Below are 22,577 nucleotides of genomic sequence, written 5' to 3' on the forward strand. Positions count from 1 at the left end.
TATATTTTTTTTTTAATTGTTAATTACTTCTGATTCATTTCTTTCCAGTATTTGCCACAGCTGACCAGCAGCAGCATCTTTCCCGCTCTGGACAATAAGAAATACTACAACAACCTGCGCAAGTTCAACTACCACCTCCCAAACATCTAAACACGACGATCCCGATCCGAAGTGAAGCTGGACGCCTGCGTTTTCTGAACCGCTCAGGAAATGAACAGAGACTTAAAGACTGTAGTTTCCTTCCATAAAAAAAAACAAAAACTGATTCAGCAACTTTTTAACCGTATTTGCTCCTCACAGGGCGTGCCGGCTGTCTCTTACTGATTCTATGCACTATTCCCAGCGCGTTAAGTCGGATGTGTTGGCTCATGTGCGCTTTGCCAGACTTTTAAGCTGATATTTTTAGACAAAGAGGAGCGCCGCGCTGCTCTGCTTGTTGTTAGTTGACTGAGGGTTAATCTCCACTCTACTGCCTTGCCCAGTTTGCCAAAATGTTTTGTTTTTTTTTAAATAATGGACTGTCTTAAAGTGAATTTTTGGTAGCAAGATTTTTTTTTAGTAAGTTATGATGAAGAGAAAAAAAAACTTTAATCAGTTCTACAAACGATATTTATTGACACACAGCTGCATCCGTTCCTGTTACAAGCATTCATTAGTTCTCATTCTCATCGTCTGTATCAACAAAATGCCAAAGTATTCTAAATAAGATATTAAAAATGACAAAAGTCCTAAACGTTTTCACAAGCACAAACTGATTAACTGATTAAATAAACTTGGGAGTAATGGTTGAGGAGTGCCTGAGCCGCTCTGGACTCAGTCCAGGTCCAGCTCCACGTCCAGACGTGGAAGCGCCTTCTGGAGCCTCTCGACTGTGGCGTGTCTGTCTTTCACTCCTGGAAGATCACTCAGAAACAGATACTCCAAGTTCCTGAAGGGAAGCAAGAGGTCATTAATCACTTCTCTGTGTTACTGCTTTTATTGAGCAATTTAATAAATAATAATAAAAAAAACATCTTTGTAAGAGGTTTTAAAAATTGCCTCATAAGCCACTACTGACTTGAGTTGGTGGAGAGCGACAAGGCCCTTGTCGGTCACGTTTCCACAGGACACCACCTCCATCATGTAGAGGCTGGCCTGCAGGTTCTCGATCGAACTCAGCCGTTCCAGGCAGACGTCCTCGATGTAGATACACTTGTTGAATTTCATTTCCTCCACATATTTCAAGCCATCTGAGCAAAAAGAAAAGACAGTGTTGCCTTTCTGTTGTACAACGTGTGCAGAGCAAAAAAAGCTTCTGATGGAAACTGAGTAACGGATGAGTTGAAAGGAGACGGAGCGGAACGCTCTCCGGACCGACCCAGGTAGTCGAACCCTTTGTACATGATGCAGGATTCCGTAGCGTCGATCGCCTGGATCTTGTATCTGCCGAGGGGCCCCGTTGGGAGTCCGTTGTAGTCGTGATGCCAGCGCTCGAAACCTTCGAACCGCACTTTGGCACCGCACCTCAGCAGCCACTCGGCTGCAGCTCGGTCCGGACCGATCGCTTTGATCCGCTCATGGTCCACCCTGAACAGGAATAAATAAAAGTGAGGCATTCGGATCGCATTAAATCAGACATGTTTTGGGAAGCCGACAAGAATAGTCCCTTTAAAAAGAAAAGAGAGCTAATTTGATTTATAAAATTATTTTGGATTCAAGATTAAATTAAAAATGCAGCCAGTGTCCAAGACAAAAATGACATCAGAAACACTAAAGAAGACTAAACCACTTTAGATGGTAGCAATAAAATAAAATAAAAAGTCAGTTCTAGACTTATTCGCCATATTATCAGTATGCATATCAGCTGTAATATTGTGATAGCTGTAGCTGCTTTATTGGATTAGTACATTCTGTACAAAAAGGCTGAATACTTTCAGAGGTCTACAAATTAATTTGCAACCATGGTTAAGATGTTTAAAAATCCTTAAAATTGTTTTTGTCATCACTGTGCTATTATCTCACAATTAAAGGTTTTGAAAATCCAAATTTTAATGGGAATAATTTTAAGAATATATTTTTAAAAAGATATTTATTTATTAGCAAAAAATACATTTTGGCACTATTATTCTAAGGCTAGCCATATTTTTTTTTCTAATTTAACCTGAGTTCCTATATTTAATCAGTAATTATTGTTTCTCTAGGGTTTAAATACAATGTGAGACAGATCCAGTTTGGCTCATCTTGCCACCACACTAAGGGAGGTAAAATAATAATGATAATAAAAATCACCAAAGTCCACTGTTAAAAAAAAGAGTGGCACATGCGAATATTTTAGGTAAAAATAACCTTTGAATGTTTTTGCATTGCATTGGGCTAACAGCATATTTGCCAACTATATTTCTTTGTATTCTAACTCTGTCACCTGTTAAAAACAGCATTGAGCCAACCCCAGAAGTGTCTGCGGCTCCCCTCCCTCTGCTTTAACACAGACTCCACTGTCCGCGACAACAGCCCCATAACTGTGAGCTGCAAGTTAAACACAAAGTTAAACAATTATTAGCTCTCTGGTTGGGTTAAAATAACAGCGGAACGAGGAGGAGAAACTATAACTCCGTTTCGATTGTCTCTCACCTGTCCTCCAAAAGCGCAAACTACTGTTTACGTTTCGAACGCCTCCATTTCTGTAACTCTTGACCTCAAGCCGTAACAAAAAACGTGCCCTGCTATTGGCTAAACGTATCTACGTCAGTAGTCTGCGGACGAACTCCGCCGGGGGCGTGGCTACGTCTTGGGGTTGCCTCACGGGACACACAGCAGCGACACAAATGGCTAGCTGCGAAAACAAAAGGACAACACAGAGACACAGATTTCAGAAAGTCTGTCTGGCCGCCGCACCATGAAGGACAAACTGTGAGCTTCCTTTCAAAGTACCAACAATGATGAGATCACGGAGCGGCGCGTTTTTAAATGCAGTTTGTGCAGCGCAGCCGAAGCTGCTAAAGGGCATTGCAAGCAGACAGCTCCACAGGTAAGACTGACAGAGAGGAGTGGTGTTCAGAAGAGAAGGCTCGTTTTTCATGAGAATCTTAAAAGAAAAAGCAAATGAGGCTGGACGTGTAGCATTTCATGAATAGTATTTAAAGATTTCTGAGACTTTTAGGTTTCTGATTTCTGTGTAAAGTTTTGTGCACACATGTTTAACCTAAAAAAACCTGTGAGCATGTTTGATCTGTCCATTGTAGTCTCTCTCTTTTAACTTTTATTTATATCCATATAAAGCTATGTACAAACTATAATCCTCCTTCCAACAAAAAGTCTAGATATTCCTGAAATGCTGTAATGAAACTTTCATTAACTATTATGACGTTTATGTAAACATCATATCTAATAGCAAATCATAAATCAACTTCCTTAAGGGATACCACCTAGATGTCAGATTACATCACAGATAACATTCGGGTTCCATACTTACAAGGAAGAGCTCAGACTGTTTGTGTAGTTTCTTTAAAAGAGTGTCAGATACACAAATCTTGCACAATTTACTTGAAATATTGTCACTGTTTAGCTTGTTGTTTTAAAGAGTTAATGAATGATCATGCTGTCTTTTTTTTAAGTGCATTCACCTGGCTATGGCGTTTTTTAAAGAGTCCTGCAAAAAAATGTTGAACTTCTTCCATGTTTAAGCTACAATCTTTGACGCATTTTAATGGGGTTTTATGTAGACACACACAAAGTAGTTCATTGTTGTGAAAATTGTCTGCCATTGTGAAAACTCTTTCACATGCTCTTCCAAAATCGCCAAGCTCTCCGATTGAATGGTGGACATCATTGGCATCCTTCCCATGATTCTCAATTTGATTTGGGTCTGGGCTTTGACTGTGCCATTCTAACATATTATTAATAATAAATTATATTGGCTCTGGCTAGACGTTCAGGGTGGCTTTGCTGCCGTATGGTGATCCAGATTTTTGGCAGCCAGCAGTAAGTTTTTCTTGTCGGGCCTCTTCCGTCTTATCGGACCTTCCTCAACCCTTCAAAGGTCTCTTGGTCATAAAGCCAAGCTAAGTTAGACATTGAAACACCGAGTCAAATATTAGGCTCCACTTTTCTTTCTTTTTTTTTTTTCCCTTCCTGTGACCCAGTGAAGGTCCAGTTAGAGTTTGAACAGCTGCCTGTGTCTTTCAGCACATACGACGTGGCCGTTGTCGGTGGCGGCATCGTGGGCCTGGCCTCAGCCAGAGAGCTAATTCAAAGACATCCAGCGCTCACCTTCGTCCTGCTGGAGAAAGAGAAAGAACTTGGTAGGCTGAGGTTTTAATGTTTTTTATTATTATTATTATTATTATTATAAAAAAAATTGAAAATATGCAATGATTTCAGTTTCACCACTTGGGTTATTCTTCAAAGTCATGATATATTTTGCAAGGCAGAGGCAAAGAAACGCAGGAGACGTATAAAACCGATCAATGTTTGTGCCACCATGAATAATATCTGTCAATTTCCTCGTCCTGCCAGCTGCGCACCAGAGTGGGCACAACAGTGGCGTGATCCACAGTGGGATCTACTACACGCCGGGCTCGCTGAAGGCTCGGCTGTGTGTACGAGGAGCGACGTTAGCGTACCAGTACTGTGAGAAGAAAGGGATTCCTTATAAACGATGTGGAAAGGTGGGTCATAGTTTGCTTGTTTTAGATGATGTCCGTAGCTAAACATGTACAACAGAAACATGACTGCACGTCTTTTTAGATGAATCTTTAACCACGTGGGGTCTTTTTCTTTGTAGATGCGAAGATCATCCAACTTTAGGATTTAAAGGAAAAAAATCAAAAGATTTGCATGCTCAAATTTCAATTCCATTTATTGTGAGTTTTATCCCCAGTCTCCACATGGTCACAATGACACACACGGGCTGAAGCACATGTATGTATTTGAATCTTTATGTGCAATTTTGACCCTGTGATGATGTGCACTAAACTTGTGCACCCAACTCTTGTTCTCAAAAACCACTGAACTCTTTCCTTTTTGTTTCCCTGCTCAATAAAAAAACACCTTTGATTGGCATCAAGATTCCAAAGCTAATTTTAGATATGCTGCCGATTAGTAGATGTAACCTTCTGTAGATCTCTAAGATGCTTAATTGTTAAGTGTTTAACTAACAGAACGTTTCCACCGACAGCTAATTCTGGCAGTAGAACAAGAAGAAATTCCCAGACTGAAAGCTCTCTACGAACGCGGCTTGAAGAACAAAGTGCGCGACCTCAGCATTGTCGACTCCAAGGGGATCCGAGAGCGAGAGCCGTACTGCCGGGTAAAAATAATGTTTTTGCCAAACAACATTTTTTTTCAGTTTTTGTATTTCCATTTGGCTTTCTACTGCTTCTAAAAACAGAACAAGTGCTTAAAAAAACAAACAAAAAAAACAAACACCCCAATGTTTTAGCGATAACTTTATGGGCTTTTTTGGTGTCTGGAAAATGAGCCGTTTCAAAAACCTCTGGAATGTATCGTCAGAAATCAGCAGACACTGCCCCTTACCTGGCAACCCACGCTGAGCTCCAGCTGGTTTTACCGCTGTACAACGGCTGCTGGAATAGACAAGTGTCTTATCATCATTGACTTACCATCCAGAAACCACTTGCAGCGTTCTTGTAGCTTGTGTAGGAGGCTCCACTTCTGCTTTTCTAAGATGTGCGGTTGTATAATCGCACATCTGTCTGCAGCCATTTTCACTTGTGAGTGTAAACATTGAGCAGCAGCTTATTTGGATTTAAAGTGACAGGAAGCTAAGCTAAAAGAAGCTAACTCCGAAAGAACTGACCAGACTAAGATCTTATTATCTAAGAGGGATTTTGTGCGGAAACCCTCCCCGAGATATAGTGAATTCATATCAGCCATAGACATATCCTAACCTGTTCAAGGAAGAAGTAGGTCACCTTTAAATTTTGGAAAATGCATAAAGGAAGAGGCTAACTTCATAATGCCACTTCTTCAGGGGATAATGGCCTTGGATTCACCCTACACCGGCATCGTTGACTGGCGGATGGTGGCCCTCAGGTACGGCAGAGACTTTGAGGAGGCAGGCGGCACCGTGCTTACCGAGTTTGAGGTCAGTGACATGTCCGTGGTGAAAGAGAGTCCAGCAGGGAGCCCCGACGGTAAGGAGCACAAAAAAAAAGTCTTTTAAAAAAACACAATGTTTGCATTTTCATCCTTTTCTCTCTTGCCGTTTAATTTTCAGGACTGAAACATCCCATTGCAATAAGAGATAAAAAGGTAGGACCTATTCGAGCTACAGAAAAACTTCCAAACATTTTAACTTCGTTCTGCTGTTCCTTAGTTTTTTTTTTATTTTTATTATTATTATTTTTTTTAACCGCATCCTTTGTGAACAGGGCAACGAAGTGCGATGCCGTTACGTTCTGACCTGCGGAGGCCTCTACTCGGACCGGCTTTCACAGATTTCTGGCTGCAGCCCGGAACCGAGGATCGTCCCCTTCAGAGGAGACTACCTGGTGCTGAAACCAGAGAAGCACTACCTGGTCAGAGGAAACATCTACCCTGTGAGTCTGCTGAAGGACGCAGTCGCTGTGTTTTCACAGGAAACCTTTCCCAGAACCCAGGGAGCTGTTCTGCGGCCGGGGTTGTTGTTACTGCCGCAACCACGGTCTAGGGTGAAATAAAATCCTCACCGGTCTTTTTTTTAATCTCCTATTTTCAAATACTCTACTCACAAGTCATATTTTCTATTAATATAAAACAATGCAGCAGGAGAGATTGGTATTTGTTTTAAAAAGAATATATATATATTCAAACCGTGTCACATTCAGTGGTCACATTCAAACGTAACATTCGTCTTGTCTGCTGTTCGTTCTGTGTGCCTGGAATGGATTTCGCTTGACAATCCTCTCAAGGCTGAAGTTCTCCCTGGTGCTGCCTTCTTTTACCACACTTTTTCCTTCCTCTCAATTTTCCATTGATGTGCTTGGATACAAAACTCTGTGCACTAATGAGCTTTATCACAGTATTCTCATTTTCTGAGACTCTGAATTTTGGGGTTTCAATGTCTGCAAGCCATTATCATCAAAATTACAAGAAACAAAGGCTTAGGCGATTCTAATGTTTCTAATGAGTTTCTCTTTCTGGGTAACGCAGAATCTCTTTTTTGATTGTGTCAAAGTGCAATATTGTTTAATCCACTTTTACACAATATTCTCTCTTTTTTTATTTATTTTTTATTTATTTATTTATTTATTTATTTTAGATGTACTAGTATGTTTATAAATGAGAGAACTGCAGCATCCAAGTCCTGTTTTTAGATACTTTGGGGGAAACTTTAGATTCCTCTTTTTAAGAAAAATCCCAAGCAGTAAAAATATTAATAACAGTAAAATATTGAAATAATCCCTGCTTAAAAGTGGAGCTTATTTAAAAGTTGAAAAAACGTATTTACAATACACTTAGATAAAAAAAAAACAAGGTTTAGTATGGGGGAAATCTTTAACTTTTCAAATTGCAGTAAGTGAGCTTCAGTAGCCTTTTAATGACCATATATGACCTTAATTCAAGCATCATAAGGGTGATTAGGCAAAAAAAANATAGTTCACAAAGCTGTTCCACTTTCAATGTTCACTTTTTCAGGCTCAGGGATGTTTTATGTTGACCGTTCAGGTTCCTGACCCTCGTTTCCCGTTCCTTGGAGTTCACTTCACGCCGCGGATGGATGGCGGCGTCTGGCTCGGCCCCAACGCGGTGCTAGCATTTAAAAGGGAGGGCTACCACCTGTACGACTTCAACGCCCGTGACTTTGCAGACGCACTCTCCTTCAGGTAATCTGTGGCGCTTTTCTTGGAGGATTGCAGCAGCTACTGATGATATTTTTCTTTTCTGCTTGTTTTTATGCGTACAGAGGCCTTCAGAAGCTCGTGCTGAGGAATGTAACTTATGGGATCGGGGAAATGTACCGAGGAGTTTTCCTTGGCGCGCAGATTAAGATTCTGCAGAAGTATATCCCCGAACTCTCTCTAAGCGACGTGCTCAGGTAGTGGAAATTTTTACATTAAATGCTTGTTGTATTTCCACGTTTTTTTTAATGTATTTATTTATTTTTGTGCTAACCCATTGATCCTGTCCAGAGGTCCAACGGGAGTCCGAGCTCAGGCCCTTGACCGGGACGGGAACCTTGTGGATGACTTCGTCTTCGACGGCGGCGTCGGAGATTTGGGCAGTCGGGTGCTCCACGTGCGCAACGCCCCCTCCCCGGCAGCTACCTCCTCCCTCGCCATCGCCGAAATGATTTCGGATGAAGTGGAGAGTCGCTTCATGCTGTAGACGCTCACGGCGATCGGTGTGATGAAACTGGGAGGGAAAAAAAAACGAAATGCAGAAATCCAGCCACAAATTGAAACTTTCTGAGCCTCTTGAGGTAACGCCAGGCCTTAAGTTGGACTCTTCTTTTTTAAAGACTTTTATCACTGAAGTGCTGAAACGGGCTGCAAACATGTTTACTCTTTCACATCCGTGTAGAAACTCATCTTTACCCTCTGCACAACCTTCTGGAGACATAAATGAATTTGTTTAGGATCTTCTTACCTTGTAGGTATTAAACAGAATGTGGACATAAATTAAGTGTTTCTACTAGTTGACTTGTGGTGCTGAGATTCTTTTTTTTTTTTTAAGCTATTGGGCATGTTTGAAAAATCATTCATCTCCGGAAATACATTTGTCTGCTCAAGAATGCACAAAAATGTTTTAAGTTGGTTTTAGATTCTACTTGATACCAAATCTATAAATGTCTCTTTGAAGTCATTTCCTGTCTTTTGAAACTGTGACCTCTTTTTTTTTTTAAGTCGCCTCAGTGAGTTCACCGACTGCTGTAACTAATATACACAAATCTCTGACTGTTATTTTATTTTTACATACTAACAATTGAAAACATGAGTATTTTTTTTACAGAAAATATATATTTGGATTGAATGTGCAGGAATGTTTGCACCTTTTTAAAGTGCGGCATCGTTGACGTGGTAATGACAAAGTCATTGGGGAAAATATACAAAATAATCTAGCTAATCAGTTAGCATTGGTTAGCATTTTGGCAGATGATTTAGTTTGACGTTGTTTTTCTTTCTGTTTGGTTTGTTAATGTACAAATGCCCCCATTTTTAAAATAAGCGCAGTATTCTGCTTGTATTGCCTTTTTATTTTTAGTCTGAACTCACTACTTTAGCTCAACTCTGTTTCTAACTAGTAAGTTTTTTTTTTTTTTTTCTTGCTCTCTGTTTCTGGTATTGACTGGAATGATGACAGTGATCATCCCATAAGCCTAGATGGTGGAGTTAACTTTTCGGGAGTCATTAAAAGTCAGAGGAAGCCTCAGGAAACGACATGGGAGCTTCTAAACCACCCCGATTTAAACCTTCTACCTGACCTTATGGGTTTTATTGTGGCGATCACAGAAGATTTTTGATAATTAACCTGGCCATTCTTCCAGTCTGTCCTGGTCGTATTCACAAACCTCTTCCATCTGTTTAATTGTTGCCATGTTTTCCTGAAGTTCATGCAGAGTCTTCTCACACAACGGTTTTGCTCCAGTCATGCAGAACACAAGTGAATTGCTTTTGAAAGTGGAATTTGATTTAGAAATGTCAGAATGAACCTGATTAATAGAGGAAAAAAATACAAATGAACCAGCCCAACAGATTGGTTACTTTGTGTGGTGTCACCAGAAGGCGTGTGGTTGTTTTCTAAGGCAGATTTTACTATGGTTAAATAAATAACTTTACAATAAAAAAGCTAAATAATGATAAGGGGATATTGTTCTATGGATTGAGGGTTATATGTAACTGTTTGATTTTACGAAAACGTCTGGGTCGATGCTTTAAAATACTTTAATAAAAATTGTCCATTCATTCCACCTTTTCTTGAGCGATGTAGAAACACAGTTTCTCCACAAGAGGGCGCAATGACAATAAACTCCTCCAGTGAACCTTAGAAAATGTGTTTAAATTATCTCATCTTTGTGCAAGCAGTTTTTACTAAGAAACTTTGCGTCATGGTTTCCGAATAAATTTTATTTTTAAAAATTCAGTTTCTCGTTTACTGGGCATATATATATTTGGCCATGTTTTGGCCCAACTTAAAACAAAAACAAAGAGAAAAAAACCCCGTGTTTTTATTATATGTTGTAGTTTTTGTATCCGTTTTTGTGTGGATATGTGATTCATATCCAAGTGTTTATATCCGGTTACATGTGAAATTACGCAGCGTTCGTGTCTGCAGGACGGATAGGTCGCGCAGCTGCAGCAGCAAACAAGCAGCGGCAGTAGCGGAGTTGTTGCGAGCGATTCCGACTTCTCTAACCAAAAAAAAAAAAAAACCTTCGACTTCTTTTTATAGCTGCTCTTCACCCACCAAAATGCCTTGGACTTCCCAATGTTTCTTTAAAGGAATATACGCTGGATATAACATCTGGTAGTTGCGGAAAAGATGACTAATTGTGAAATGAGCCGCGAAGAAAAAAGTGTGCCTTGTTTGGAGCTGAAGGGGTTGTGTGCCACAACATAGGAGTGGAAGCGCATCGAGGCCAGCAGCTGCCTGTAGCACCAGCTAGCTGGTTAGCTTACAAAGGTTACAGGTGTTTAGGTAGCAGATATTCGAACGCAACTCGTAGCAGGTAACAAACGGGGCGCCTGCTTTTTGTCGTAATTTTGAGTTAAACGTGCCTGCTATACATTTCTGTAACCAAACTAATTGGCACAACACTCAGCAACATTGTTATTAGCTGTTAGCTCTCCAGTTAGCCGAGCTCTGTGTTTACAGCTATTATTAGCCACCGAGCTAGCGAGTTAACTTCACGGCTACATGTGCTTTTTTGGTCGCGAGTTTTTCGTTGTCAACCCGGACTCGACGTGGGACTCGCAGTGTGGTGGCTAAGCTTTATTCTGCATATTTTTACACAAAACGGTGACTTTTTCTTCCCCCCCCCCACTCCCATTTCCCCACCAACCCCCGTGCCTGCTCCGGACTGACCCACCCATAAGGACTATCTATTCGGGGCCGATGCTGACAGTTCAGCCCGGATCACGGCAACGCCAGGAGCCGCTACAGCGATGCAGCCCCAGCAGATGTACGACTTTTCGAGTGAAGAGAACAGTCACAAGTGGAGAGGCCTCTTCGTGCAAGCTCTAAAAAAGGTATCAGTCTGACAAAACTTCAGTGTGTAAGATCCACTAAACCATATTTTTCCACACACATTCCCTCATAGAGTTGAGTTGAGTAGTGTTGGGCTAGAGTAGAGTAACCTTGGATATGAATGAACATCATCATTTAGTTAACTTTGACATCTATCTATCTATCTATCTATCTATCTATCTATCTATCTATCTATCTATCTATACCATTTTTTTTACCTTTCCATTAGTTTTGTCAAAGAAAAAGAATAAAAACTAAACATTATTGTTTATATAGATAAATTAAAAAACGTGAGGCCACCATTAAGTCAGCATCCCTGAGCTCTAAATCCAATTTGGCTGCTGCATTTTTGACATCCGTAGTAATAAACATGAACATTTGCATCTTTTTAAAGTCTTTCCCCACCCAAAAACACAAACAATTTGTATCTTCGATCGTCTTCGTCTCGCGTTTGTGAAAAAGTGGTGTGACATGCAGTTCATCTCTCAAAAGCGTCCCGTCGAACAGAAGATTGGTGTGTTTGAACTACTTATTTTGGTTGTTTGTTGAGTAAGTTCCGCGTTTATTTGGCAATATCCGTACACAGATTATTAGTGGTGTCCTGGTATTGTAAAGAGGCGACGATGAGGGTTTCCAGAACCTTTGGAAGAGAATGGGGCCCACAGCATCATGCATCCTCCTTCATACCTAGCAGCAGGGTTTGGTTATTTTCCACTGACCACTTTACTAAAAACCCAGGACTGAAGGGGAAAAAAAAGAAAACATAATTCAAAACTTTCAAAAGCGCGTAACTTCTTATGATTCTTAAAAAATGCAAAAGGTATCCATGGTGATTTCATATCCCTGTGTAGGACAAAAACCGTCATCAGGCTCGCCACATTACCTCAAACCAACAACAATGCTCTCCTGAACTGATGTTGTCTCTCCTCCTTTAACTTTCTGTGTGATTATTCAGAGACTTTGGTTGTTTAATTTCCCTAATGAAGATCATTTTTTTTACCCGCTATGATTTTGAAGAAGTTGCTCAGGGTTTCCCAATCTTTGCAGTGCAGTGTGTTTCACAGTTTTATGATGTGTAACAACGTACGCGGCGCTGATTAAATACCCGTGGAACCGTCTTTTGCTTGTGTTGTAAAACAATTTATGGCTCATTTGTTGCAGTTTTTTGTTCCCCAGCGTAGGTCATATAGTGAGAATGTACAACCCCTGCTTTAAATAGACACTTTGTTGCTCCTTTATGATGCTTGCATCACCTTAAGTTTCCATCTCTTTTCAAGGAAATCAAAATGCAAAAGCGCTTTTTTTTTTTTTTAAATAAACCTTAGTGTAACGCTCAGCAAACGATTACTTTGATTTTTAATGTCCTTGGTCAGCAGGATTGACCTGTATCAGTTCCCATTTTTACTCTCCCTTTCTTTTTCTTGCCTCATCTCGGCTTCTTCCCATCATCACAAGGCTCGGTTTCTGTTTTCCGCTCCAAAGGAGAGCGCCTCTGACGGCGTCTCTGTTGTCAGAAACGCCAGAGACGGAGGAGGGAAACTTGATTTGCCGCTCAAAGATGAGACAGAGTAGGGTCTCCTGCTTGTTGCACTTTTGCTAAAGAGGCAGGTATATAAAATCGGCTCTAATAATGATGATAATGATAATAATAATAATGATAATAACGCTGCAATTCTCTTGCTGCATTTGGCTTGAAATGGAAATGTGTGCTTTGACAAACAACAAAAACACTGAAAATATTTGAACCTCAAGCTTTAGACTAGAACTGAGCTGAAACTATTTTCTTTAAAATACGATTGATTAGTTAGGAAGGACGTAAAATTAACTCGTAGTGACTTGTTTCTCAAAAAATTATTCTTTCAATAATATTTAAATTGTCTGTTTGTTTGTACTGCACTTCATTTTTGTGCTTTGGATTTTATATTTTATTCACAGTGGTGCTAACTGTTGAGTGAAGACATTTTAATTGCCGTTCACTCACCAGTTGCTGCACACTGCTGGTCAGCCTGGTTACAGAAATCAAAGTTTTATCTCACTTAGACAAATTTGGGAATATGTCTGGTGCCGTATTAAGGTCACGCTTAAGGACACTGTTATTGACAATGTCGAGTGTCTTTTGTTTAGTTTCTAAATGACCTGTTGGCTTTTTTAAAAATATTTTCTAATTTGACAAGCTGTGAGCTGTGGTGTATCCGTTCAGCCGCCGACTGCAGGCTAGCTGCTACAGCTAATTAGCCGACTGATACCTGACGGTTGGACCGCCGGTGTCGTAGTCCTGTGACTCTGTTGTGTGTCACCCTTTCGTTTCCATGGCGTTTGAAGACATTAAAAAACAACAATCCTGCATCTCCTTCCCCCGCCTGCAGAGTTCGATCAGTAGGTCAAACGGGTCCATGTGGGCTGAAATGTCGCTACAGCTCAAACGTTTGATGCAAAGTACATAATTACAGAATCAAAGCGACTAGAGTGCCGCATCGAGGACCCAAATGTAACATTAGATAATAAAATCTGCGTCTTCCAGTGAGCGGCGTCTGAAGGACATCTCACTCTCTCGCATGCAGCGGAGGCTCACCGTTCTCCCAGCTTCACTGTGCAAACCTCATGTTTGCTAACAATTTGACACCATTTGTCTCCTCATCAAAGTCACAAGTGAACACAGCAACAAGGCAACCTGATGACCTGAGACGGGCGTACGAAAATAACTGGAAGCATAGCAAAGTCCCGTCACCAGCCCGTTGGTCGAGCGGAGTCGGGGTGGAGCTCGGCCATGTGTTCAGTGTACACTCTCCCAACAAACCGTACACAATGGGGAAAGGAGCGTTTCACAAGCCGGCAGCAGAAGAACATAAACAAAAGATAAAAACGACATAAATATTTACAAGCGCAATTTACCGGCTGGGCTGTGCGTAACGCCAGGCAATTGCGTGGCCCGTATTTTGTGTGTCCTTTTCTTTTATTTTTCCAAAATAAACCAACCCACGGGGATGTTTCAGTAAAGACTTGTGCAGCTTATAGAGAATTTAATGAGGTATTTTTATCCTACAAGTATGAATGAAAAACTGAAGTTTCTGATGAATTGGAGCTGAGGGCATTGACCACAACTTAAAAAAAAATAATTAAAAAAATCCCTGCCTCTGGTCTTAGATGTTTTTGTAGAATGCGGCTAATTCAACCCGATGACGACACGCATTTGGCATCCATGAAGCTATTAAAAAAATAAAGCTGGAAACTGATCACTGAGATCCAGATGTTGGTTACGTTACACAACCATATGCCGAGTTACACAGGGGCAGCTGCAGAACAAAGCGAAAGTGAAACTTGCAGCAAATCCCTCACTGGTCAGTAGATCCGCTTTTAACGTGAAGAAACGCTCAGGATGATACTGAAATTAACAGACCCGATGATAACGGAGAGGAACGCTGTGAATGTCGCCCCACTGATCTGTCGTGTATCAAGCTGAGGGTCGGCGCGTCAAATACCCCAAAAACATCACAGGACTTGAATTCAGAAGTGATGGGAAGATGCTAAATGACGTGAAACAGCAGCTGCGTTTCCAGTGAACATATAATTGCGCAATTTAGTGTTTCGAGAATGGAAACATTTCAGTTTACAAAAAAACTTGTTTTGATTAAAAAACTCTGGAGCTCGGATGAAGTGGTTTCTTTTTGACCACATCAAAATTGGTTTATTTCACTGAACTGCAATGGAAACATTATTTTGGATCAAACAAGTCACATGATCAACAACCGGACGTTGCCACTGGCCCAAACCACAAAAAGAGGAGACAGCTGGAGGAAAACGGCATGCCATGTTTTTTCTAATGAAATGAAAAGAGGGCAATAAATTGTCCCAGAACTTATTGCGATAAACGATAATATTGCTGTTTTGAGACCGTTTTTGAGTAGTATAACAGCAACAATGGCATAAAAATAAAAGAACAGATTCTGGAAAATCAATTAAATTCAAATGAACGTTAAACACTGGAACTGGGAGACATTTGAAATATCCAAAATAAATAAAGAAAACGACAAAAAACAAATAAAATGAACTATGAAGTGTTTGTAAACAAAATTATCTTTCAAAATAAAAAAGGGCTAGTTGAGACCAAAGCACCAGACTGAAGACTTTTATCATTCAGTTTTTGGTAAAAAGAGGAAAATGATAAATCAAGCAAATTTAATTTTTTAAAATGTATTTATTTATCATGCGATTAATTGATTTATTCCTTATTTTGACAGGCCTATTCACATATGACTTGTGTTTCTTATTTAATGGAAACACTGGAATTGCAAAAAAAAGTGAGTTTTTTTTTCTTTTCTTTTTTTTTACATTAGAAGAATATTGACAACATTTAAAAACTAATATAAATTTAGTGTTTTCAAAAGTTTATGCATGAAAATCAAACTGCAGTAAAACAAATATTATAGGAAATATCATTTAACTGTAATCAACACAGTTAAATTTTTGCAGCAGTAACAATAATTATCTGAGTAAAATAACTAAAAAAATGTTTTTCATGATTTTACTAAAGGCCCCAGGCTCAGCTGCTGCAAATACTCCTTTAGCATTTTCCAGGCTTGGATTTTCTTTTTTTTCCCCCCCCAATAACGTTGCATTTACAAATAAACGGCCCAGTCATGTTTTTTATTTGTTTGCATTACGTGAGAACTGGTATGATGAGTCAAGTGAAACTCAGAAAGCAGCTGGTGGGCCGAAGTGCCACTGTCATTGTCTCAACTTGCTGCACAGCTGCCGCCGGGGAAGCCTTTGAAAGGCAGAAGTAACAGGCTTGTTATGGTTTTGTCAGACTTTGACTCGCTGCTTCACACAAAGCAGTCCAGAGGGGGTGGAGGTGGGGTTTTATTTTTGGCGACGACTCGTCATGCATGACTTCATCCCCCAAAGAGTTGTAGATTATTGATGAGCGGCAGAAGAACAGGTTGGGTCCTCAAAATCATCAATGGCAAGATCGCCTGATCGATTATTGAAGACGACCTTCAGGACGCCAAATTTGGGCTCGTTTTTTTTTAAATGTCTCAGCTTAACTCTATCTTTAGCCTTTACGTATGGATCGGTAGCTTTCTGTCTTTACTGATTTTATATCTTTTGTTTCTTTCCTGGCAGCAGTATTATTTTAAAACGGTACTCGTCTGACGAACGAAAACAAAAAATAATCAGCAACGCAAATCAAAGATGTGCGGAGAAAGCGAAAAGACTGGAATCAACTCAGACGGGAAATTCAATGTTTTTTGTTTTTCTTTTGACTTACAACTGACGAGGGTTTTCTAGGTGGCGCTGTTCGCTGATGATGTGAGTGTAGAGAGAGAAGGCTCACCTGGTTTCAGTGATGTGTTTGAAAATGAGCTGGTAGGAAGCACAGTGATGCCAGAAGGTGTTTAGCAGGAAACCACAATTTCTAAGTGTTGAGCCATGTTTTCAGGCTGTGAGAGAGCAAGACTGTGCAGATAACAGGAAGGCCTGATTGGAATACAGCAAACCTGTCGGTCACTTTCCTGTGTTTCCATTACAAATGTGCTCGAAACAGAATTTCACAGTTGCGCTGTTTAAATTAAAATAAAAATTAAATGAAAGTCACTTCTGAATAAGCTTGTTTACGTGATTAGTTACTAGAAATCATGACAGACGTGAACTCTTATGAGATGTATTCATATTTCAGCTGAGTATTGCAACGTTTTTGGAAAACTGTAGTCTGATTTTTTATTTATATATATATAGAATCGCTGTGGATTCAACAAAATGACAAACTCTGCTTTTGATGCTGTGAGCGTATTGTCCAAGGAGACCAGTGCCTACAAATAAGTGGTTGTTGCTGTATACAAACTGGCATGATGTGAAATATGGCTGGAAAAACATCCAAGCACAAAAACTATTTTTTCCCCCCCGATATTGCTGTGTTTCCATAAAGCTAATTTATTTTCATTATTCCAGTTTGTGCAGTTTTATGGTCAATGGAAACACGGTTTCTGTCTGAATGCTTTTGTAACCTTGGAGTCGAGGGACCAGTCTAAATGCTGCAGGGATTCATAAAGAGGCCAGCTGTTTTAACTCTGCTCATCACTAATCCTAAAGGTAAAAAAATACTTTAATTAATGTAAATACTGCTCTTATGTCTTATATAATAGTTTTAACAAAGAACTAAGACTCGAAATCAATCAATACCAATCAAAATTGGTAAAGCATTACAAAAGCTGGACGTTATTAATTGGTCACAGTCGTCTGTGTGGTGAATATGCTTGTCTGGGACTTTTGCGTTCTGCCCAGAAATTCAAATTCAATTCAAAAATACTTTATTAATCCCAAAGGGAAGTTGAAAAATAAATTAAAAACTCACAGAAAGGGAAGGGGTTCTTTTTATGTCCACATGAAATGTAATAAATTTTTTAAATCCAGGATTTTCCCAGTCTATTATCAGCCTGGCGGGCCACCAGGCTAAGCATTGCTTATTTTTTAAAGTCTTTTTTTAAATGTTGGCATTTTTAAGACTTTATATTCGGTGCTCGGTTATTATTTTCCCAATCTTTAAATAACACATAATTATGAATTGATATTTTCAAATTTCCTGTCAACTTTAAACATTTCTTAACTCAGAAACACGGCGTGCCGCTGGATGAACGACTGCTGTAGCTCTGAACTTAGCAAGTTTTCTGGAGGGAAACCTTGAAATCTTTCACTAAAGCCTCCTAAGGTTAAGAATATTTTTTCCTCTTAAGGTAATGCATTAAGCATGCAGCTGTTTGCATTGTTGATGTTCTTTTGATATCCCATCATGGTTTGTATTCTGTCTGTGTGTCCTGGTTATTCTTAAGCGCTGTGACTGTGCATGAACGTAATTCCACCGCCGACTTGCTACCGTTAATAATAACTATGGATTCCACTGGTGTGATGCCTGGCTGGCACAGACACCGGTTTCTATCCAGTGCCGTCTTGAGGTAGTAAAATGTTTTTGACTCTCAAGAGAAAGACGAGTCGTAACTCATGAACGTTTGTGACTGAAATGGAAACGGTTTATTAAGCTCCAGTCAGAGTGCTCTTTTTTTTTTTTTTTTTGTTAAGTGAAATTTTCTGCAGTCCAGTGAAGTATTTCTGTGAAGTTAGTTTGCAGCGTACTGAACACCTCTGAAGCGATCACCTGTGAAGCAAAGAGACGAGGCGGGAACAGAACTAAATTCATGAGGTGGAACTGCAGCTTTATGTAGGATGTTTTCTGTTAAATCACAAATCACGTCTTGTGCTTTATACGTCAGAAATGTGCTCTAATGTTTACCGCCACCACATCCTGTCTGCCTTTTGTTTCTTTCTTTTATTTGGTTTTTTAAATTTTTGGCTCTGGCAAATCTTTGAAATCAAAGGCTGGAAATTAAAACAATATTCTGTGATATTACTTGAAGAACAAAGAAATGTCATCTGTCTTTGTCGTGTTATGGAACCTTTTTTTGTTTTTTCAGGATGTGTATTTTTATCATCACCGCTTCTGCATCCGTGCTTCAGGCTCGGGTGGAAATTTAAAATTTTCTTCCACCTGTCCTTACGGTTGGTGGAACAAAACTTGTTTCAGATATTAAAAAAAAAATTCTTCAAAAACCCTTGATTAAAATGTGGCTTGTTTACCAGAAAACATCAATAAATAAACTTTTTGATTTAAAATACCTATTATTATATATTTATAAAAACTATAAGGATGTAAAAGAAAAGTACAGCTGTGTATTACGTTTCAGCATTAAGGGTTTAAAACTAAAATGCTTTATTTGAACTGTTTGCCCACTTTAGCTTCAAAACAATTTGCAATTTTTCATCATGTCTGGAAGCTAAAACTTAACAAAAAGAAATGAGAAAAAATTATAAAAATTTCTAAGCGGAAAAGATTTAATCTGGCTAGAAATATAAAAATATGCTTTAAAAATGGATTTGCTTTTAAATCAAATGTTGGCTAACTTAGTTTATAGAAATATGGAGGTTTAAAATTAAGAGTTGGTCGACTAAAACAAAATGACTAAATTTTGACTAAAATTTAATCAAACTTTAGCTTGATTAAATTTTTTTCTATGTGCTTTAGCACATAGTTATATTTCTCTCTTCATAGTAAAGAAACATTGCTTTAGCTTTATTCTTTGTTTTCCTTCTGTGAAAGTTTTGGTGTTTTTGCTGACCTCTTTTCACTTTTTGGTTGATCAGCTTTACCCACAATTCATCAGTGCACCTTAATTTGGTTATCGGGTAAATAGTGTCAGACATTTTGTGGCAAGCCTGGTTTTGGCTGCTATTATTAAAAAAAAAAAAAAAAAAAAAGTCTTTGCATTTTGAAAAACCAAAACCAATGTATCACACATTTGACAATACGTCTGTGAGATTCGATTCATTTCCTCCAACGGTGCGAACGGATGCCAATGAATGAATTATCTGCTGGCTTAGAAGAAAACTTTTGTGTTTTTCCACATCATGATTTCTGCTGACACGGGCAAGTTTCTGTCAATCGCACAAACACATGAAGCAGAACGGCTAAAGATGCGCAAGAGTAAATGACCTCATTTGCACTCGTTGATGTCATGCAGCAGTGGGTTGCCACATCCTGGAGATGAGGCTAGCCGCTGTGTTTTGATGTTCTTGGTAACAGGTTGGGCCTTCTGTGAAGCGGCCCTGAGGCTGCCTGCAGAGAGAGACGATTGGCCCCCGCTCTTCTTGCCGGGTTAAATCAGCTTACTGGACCCTTGCTTGTCGTCAAAAGGGGTTAAGGTGACGGATGAGTGGGCAGCGGTCACTCGGTCAGGTCAAGACGCGGTCAAGGCGAGGCCCCTCGCCGCCTGTTGAAGTCAATGTGTTGATCATGTGACTGCGAGTGAAGGGAGCTAAATGTCCTGACATCACATGTTGCCACAGTCCTGGTTTTACATTCGTTATGTCAGATTATTATTTGTCAAAGTGTCTCTTTATTTATCTGAACGCTTTCTGCCTCTTTAAGCCGTTATTGTGCGTGTGTGCGTGTGCGTGCGTGCGTGCGTGCGTGCGTGCGCGCTTCGTATGTCAGGTCCCGGTGGATCTCTGCCCTATGGTTCCCCAGACAGTCTGGTTGTAATGGCAGATGATGTCATGGTATGAATCACAAACAGTGACACATGCTCGGATATAATAATGATTCCCAAACCCGTCCCCTCCCCCCAACACACACACACACACACACAACACATATTACCTGTAACCTGAGCCTGACACAGTTCTGTATGTGCAGCCAGAATAATAATCAATTCAATTAGAAATATTATCCCTGTATTAACACCACGCTGCGTTTATTATCTCAAACACTGATAATATTTTCTTTGTGCATCTTGTAATCTTGTGGATTTACATAATGATTATTTGGAGGTCGGACAAAATGCACCTGAATATGTCCTGCTGTTCAGACGTCACACGATGTAACTTTATGCTTTTAATTCATTGACTCATTTTTGTTCAGTTGAGTTGACTGGAGAAAATACTCACTAATTTAAAAATAATTCATACAACGTAGGAAAACTTCAACCCTCCCTCTAATGTTTGGATACGTGTTTTTTTCCAAACACGTATTCTAGAAAAAAAAAATCAATACATTTTCAATAGGATTGTGATCAGAGCCTTTCAAGAAGTTATGGACGAGCCTCAAAGTTTAATGTGATTGATCTAATGTTTTTATTTGTCAGTTAATTGATTAATTGGATAAAAGAACATTTTGTTTGATCCATTTTAAAAGATACATTAAAAGATAAAACAATTAAAATCCTTTTTTAAAATAAGAAAATATTTTATTAAACAACATTCCTGCAGTAACCGTGATCATTTGTAGCAAAGGTTGCTGCAGGTAAAAAAAAATAAAAAAATACTTCAAACATCAATATGTGAAAAGTTTAATACAGTGTAGGGCTAGTCTGTGGATTATTATTATTATTATTATTAACTGATTAATAATTTGATAGCCAAATGTGTTTAATTGAATGTTTATTTGTGCAGAAATCGAAGCAGGTGAATCTAAAACTGTCACTTAAGGAGTTCTTAGTTGAACAGTTGTAAGGACAGAGGTGTTTTTATAGGAAATGCAAAATGTACATATACTTTTTAGTTTTTTTACAGTTTTGATCTAATTGTTTCACTTTTTTTAGTCTGCACACTCCAGCTAACGATTAATCGATTACTAAATCGGTTTCAGTAATCTCAAACGTCATTGTAAATGTAGACAGTGTTGGAGTCCCAGAGCTGCACACTTGATCACATTTTACAGTCAGCCTGATAAAATGAACGTCATAATCGCCTGGAAGAGCAGAGAGCGTTACTGCAGGGAACTAATGATAAACTATCAGGCGTCTTTATTTCCTAATTTCCTTGTTTTCAGTTTGCTGCTGCAGGCCAGACTCCCCATTCTCCAGCTTTGGCCCAAACGCTACTGTTTATGCAGCATGAAGCTGCTGCTGCTGCTGCTTCCTCATGTGCAGTACGCACATCGATACCTCTCAGTCTACTTTTATGATCTGCTGTCCTGGGGGATTTTCCTCTGCGAGGGCAGAGAACAAGGGAGACGTGGGAGGCTGGAAGGGAAAGTGAGCGAGAGTGAGCGCTGGGACTTCCGGTACGCTTCAGAATTGAAATGACCCATAAAAATAAACAACACCCGAACGTGGCACAGGAGAACCTGTGATCATAATTAGAGCTGACTCTTCACAGCAGGTGTCTTGTTTTCTTAAAGGGCCCTACTCTCTCTCTCTTTTTTTTTCTTGAGTTGAGAAGAAGGTAGAGAGCAGATGAGGTGTGAAAATGACTTCACACGTTGCCTTTTTTTGTGCACATCGTCATTTTGCTAATGGAGCAGTGCTTAAAAAGTGATTTATGTGTCAGTTTTATGAGATAAAACATTTAGTCTCTCTTGACCAGAAGGTATCAGTGTAATTGTAAGTTTCTGTTAATGTGAGACTCATCTTTTTTTTTTAGTTTTATCTCAGCCATGCAACAAAATATAAGTTTTACCTGCATCTCATCTTAGCCAGCACAACCTTAATAATCCCACTGGATTTCTTTCCTATAAAAACACTGGTAAAATAAAAGCAGGGTTTTCCTCGGTGCATTACCAGCCTGGTAGGCCACCAGGCTTTACTTGGTGCCCTGCCAGGCTAGCATTGCTAATTTTTTTAAAAGTCTTTTTAAAATATTTGCATTTTTAAGGCTTTATAGTTGCAGTTCAGGTATTAATCTTCCAATAACACATAATTATCAAGTGATATTTTCAAATCTCCTGTCAACTTTACACATTTTTTAACTCACAAACACGACGGGCTGCTGGATGAATGACTTTACCAAGTTGCTTCAAGCTTCAGCTGTGTAAATATTAGTATTAGACCATGATCAGGGTTAATTCCTCTATTTAGCCGTGC

General features: G+C 39.4%; 4 protein-coding genes across 5 annotated transcripts in view; 3 read left to right on the forward strand and 1 right to left on the reverse strand.

Moving 5' to 3' along the window:
• LOC103144735 (cyclin-dependent kinase-like 1) overlaps positions 1 to 269 on the forward strand; it is an 8,706-nt gene extending 8,437 nt beyond the window's left edge. The window contains exon 10 of the mRNA XM_007561860.2: positions 49 to 269. Within this exon, the coding sequence (XP_007561922.1) occupies positions 49 to 150 (102 nt within the window). The 3' untranslated portion in view covers positions 151 to 269. The remainder of the gene's footprint in view (positions 1 to 48) is intronic.
• A 324-nt stretch (positions 270 to 593) lies between these two features.
• On the reverse strand, positions 594 to 2,704 carry dmac2l (distal membrane arm assembly component 2 like). The gene is made up of 5 exons (XM_007561858.2): positions 2,611 to 2,704; positions 2,402 to 2,505; positions 1,358 to 1,566; positions 1,058 to 1,229; positions 594 to 928 (listed from the first exon to the last, which is right to left on the reverse strand). Exons 2-5 carry the CDS (start codon positions 2,494 to 2,496, stop codon positions 814 to 816), a joined length of 591 nt encoding a protein of 196 aa, XP_007561920.1. The 5' UTR covers positions 2,497 to 2,505; positions 2,611 to 2,704; the 3' UTR covers positions 594 to 813.
• Positions 2,705 to 2,773: 69 nt separating this feature from the next.
• On the forward strand, positions 2,774 to 9,889 carry l2hgdh (L-2-hydroxyglutarate dehydrogenase). Its single transcript, XM_007561857.2, has 10 exons — positions 2,774 to 3,007; positions 4,165 to 4,280; positions 4,495 to 4,646; positions 5,156 to 5,287; positions 5,972 to 6,134; positions 6,218 to 6,252; positions 6,372 to 6,539; positions 7,648 to 7,805; positions 7,886 to 8,017; positions 8,112 to 9,889. The coding sequence occupies exons 1-10, from the start codon at positions 2,916 to 2,918 to the stop codon at positions 8,305 to 8,307; spliced, it is 1,344 nt and encodes a 447-aa protein (XP_007561919.1). The 5' UTR covers positions 2,774 to 2,915; the 3' UTR covers positions 8,308 to 9,889.
• A 336-nt stretch (positions 9,890 to 10,225) lies between these two features.
• The window catches only part of sos2 (son of sevenless homolog 2 (Drosophila)), a 41,331-nt gene continuing 28,979 nt past the window's right edge, over positions 10,226 to 22,577 (forward strand). Inside the window, exons 1-2 of one of the 2 annotated variants that reach the window (XM_016676264.1) lie at positions 10,226 to 10,617; positions 11,016 to 11,168. In XM_016676264.1, the coding sequence (XP_016531750.1) occupies positions 11,085 to 11,168 (84 nt within the window). In that variant the 5' untranslated portion in view covers positions 10,226 to 10,617; positions 11,016 to 11,084. Of the gene's footprint in view, positions 11,169 to 22,577 lie in introns of both variants that reach the window. The other variant, XM_007561856.2, reaches the window with a different exon arrangement.

Source organism: Poecilia formosa, unplaced genomic scaffold, assembly GCF_000485575.1.
Source record: "Poecilia formosa unplaced genomic scaffold, Poecilia_formosa-5.1.2 Scaffold131, whole genome shotgun sequence".
NCBI classification, from domain to species: Eukaryota; Metazoa; Chordata; class Actinopteri; order Cyprinodontiformes; family Poeciliidae; genus Poecilia; species Poecilia formosa.

Bases quoted from the DNA above. Each gene is read 5' to 3' on its own strand.
- dmac2l (XM_007561858.2), bottom strand. From the start codon at position 2,496: ATGGGGCTGTTGTCGCGGACAGTGGAGTCTGTGTTAAAGCAGAGGGAG. The intron at 1,567-2,401 runs GTGACAGAGTTA...ATTCCTGTTCAG, and splicing joins CTCAATGCTGTTTTTAACAG to GGTGGACCATGAGCGGATCA. The intron at 929-1,057 runs GTCAGTAGTGGC...GCTTCCCTTCAG, and splicing joins GTCGCTCTCCACCAACTCAA to GAACTTGGAGTATCTGTTTC.
- l2hgdh (XM_007561857.2), top strand. From the start codon at position 2,916: ATGATGAGATCACGGAGCGGCGCGTTTTTAAATGCAGTTTGTGCAGCG. The intron at 3,008-4,164 runs GTAAGACTGACA...TGTGTCTTTCAG, and splicing joins GCAAGCAGACAGCTCCACAG to CACATACGACGTGGCCGTTG. The intron at 7,806-7,885 runs GTAATCTGTGGC...TTATGCGTACAG, and splicing joins GCAGACGCACTCTCCTTCAG to AGGCCTTCAGAAGCTCGTGC.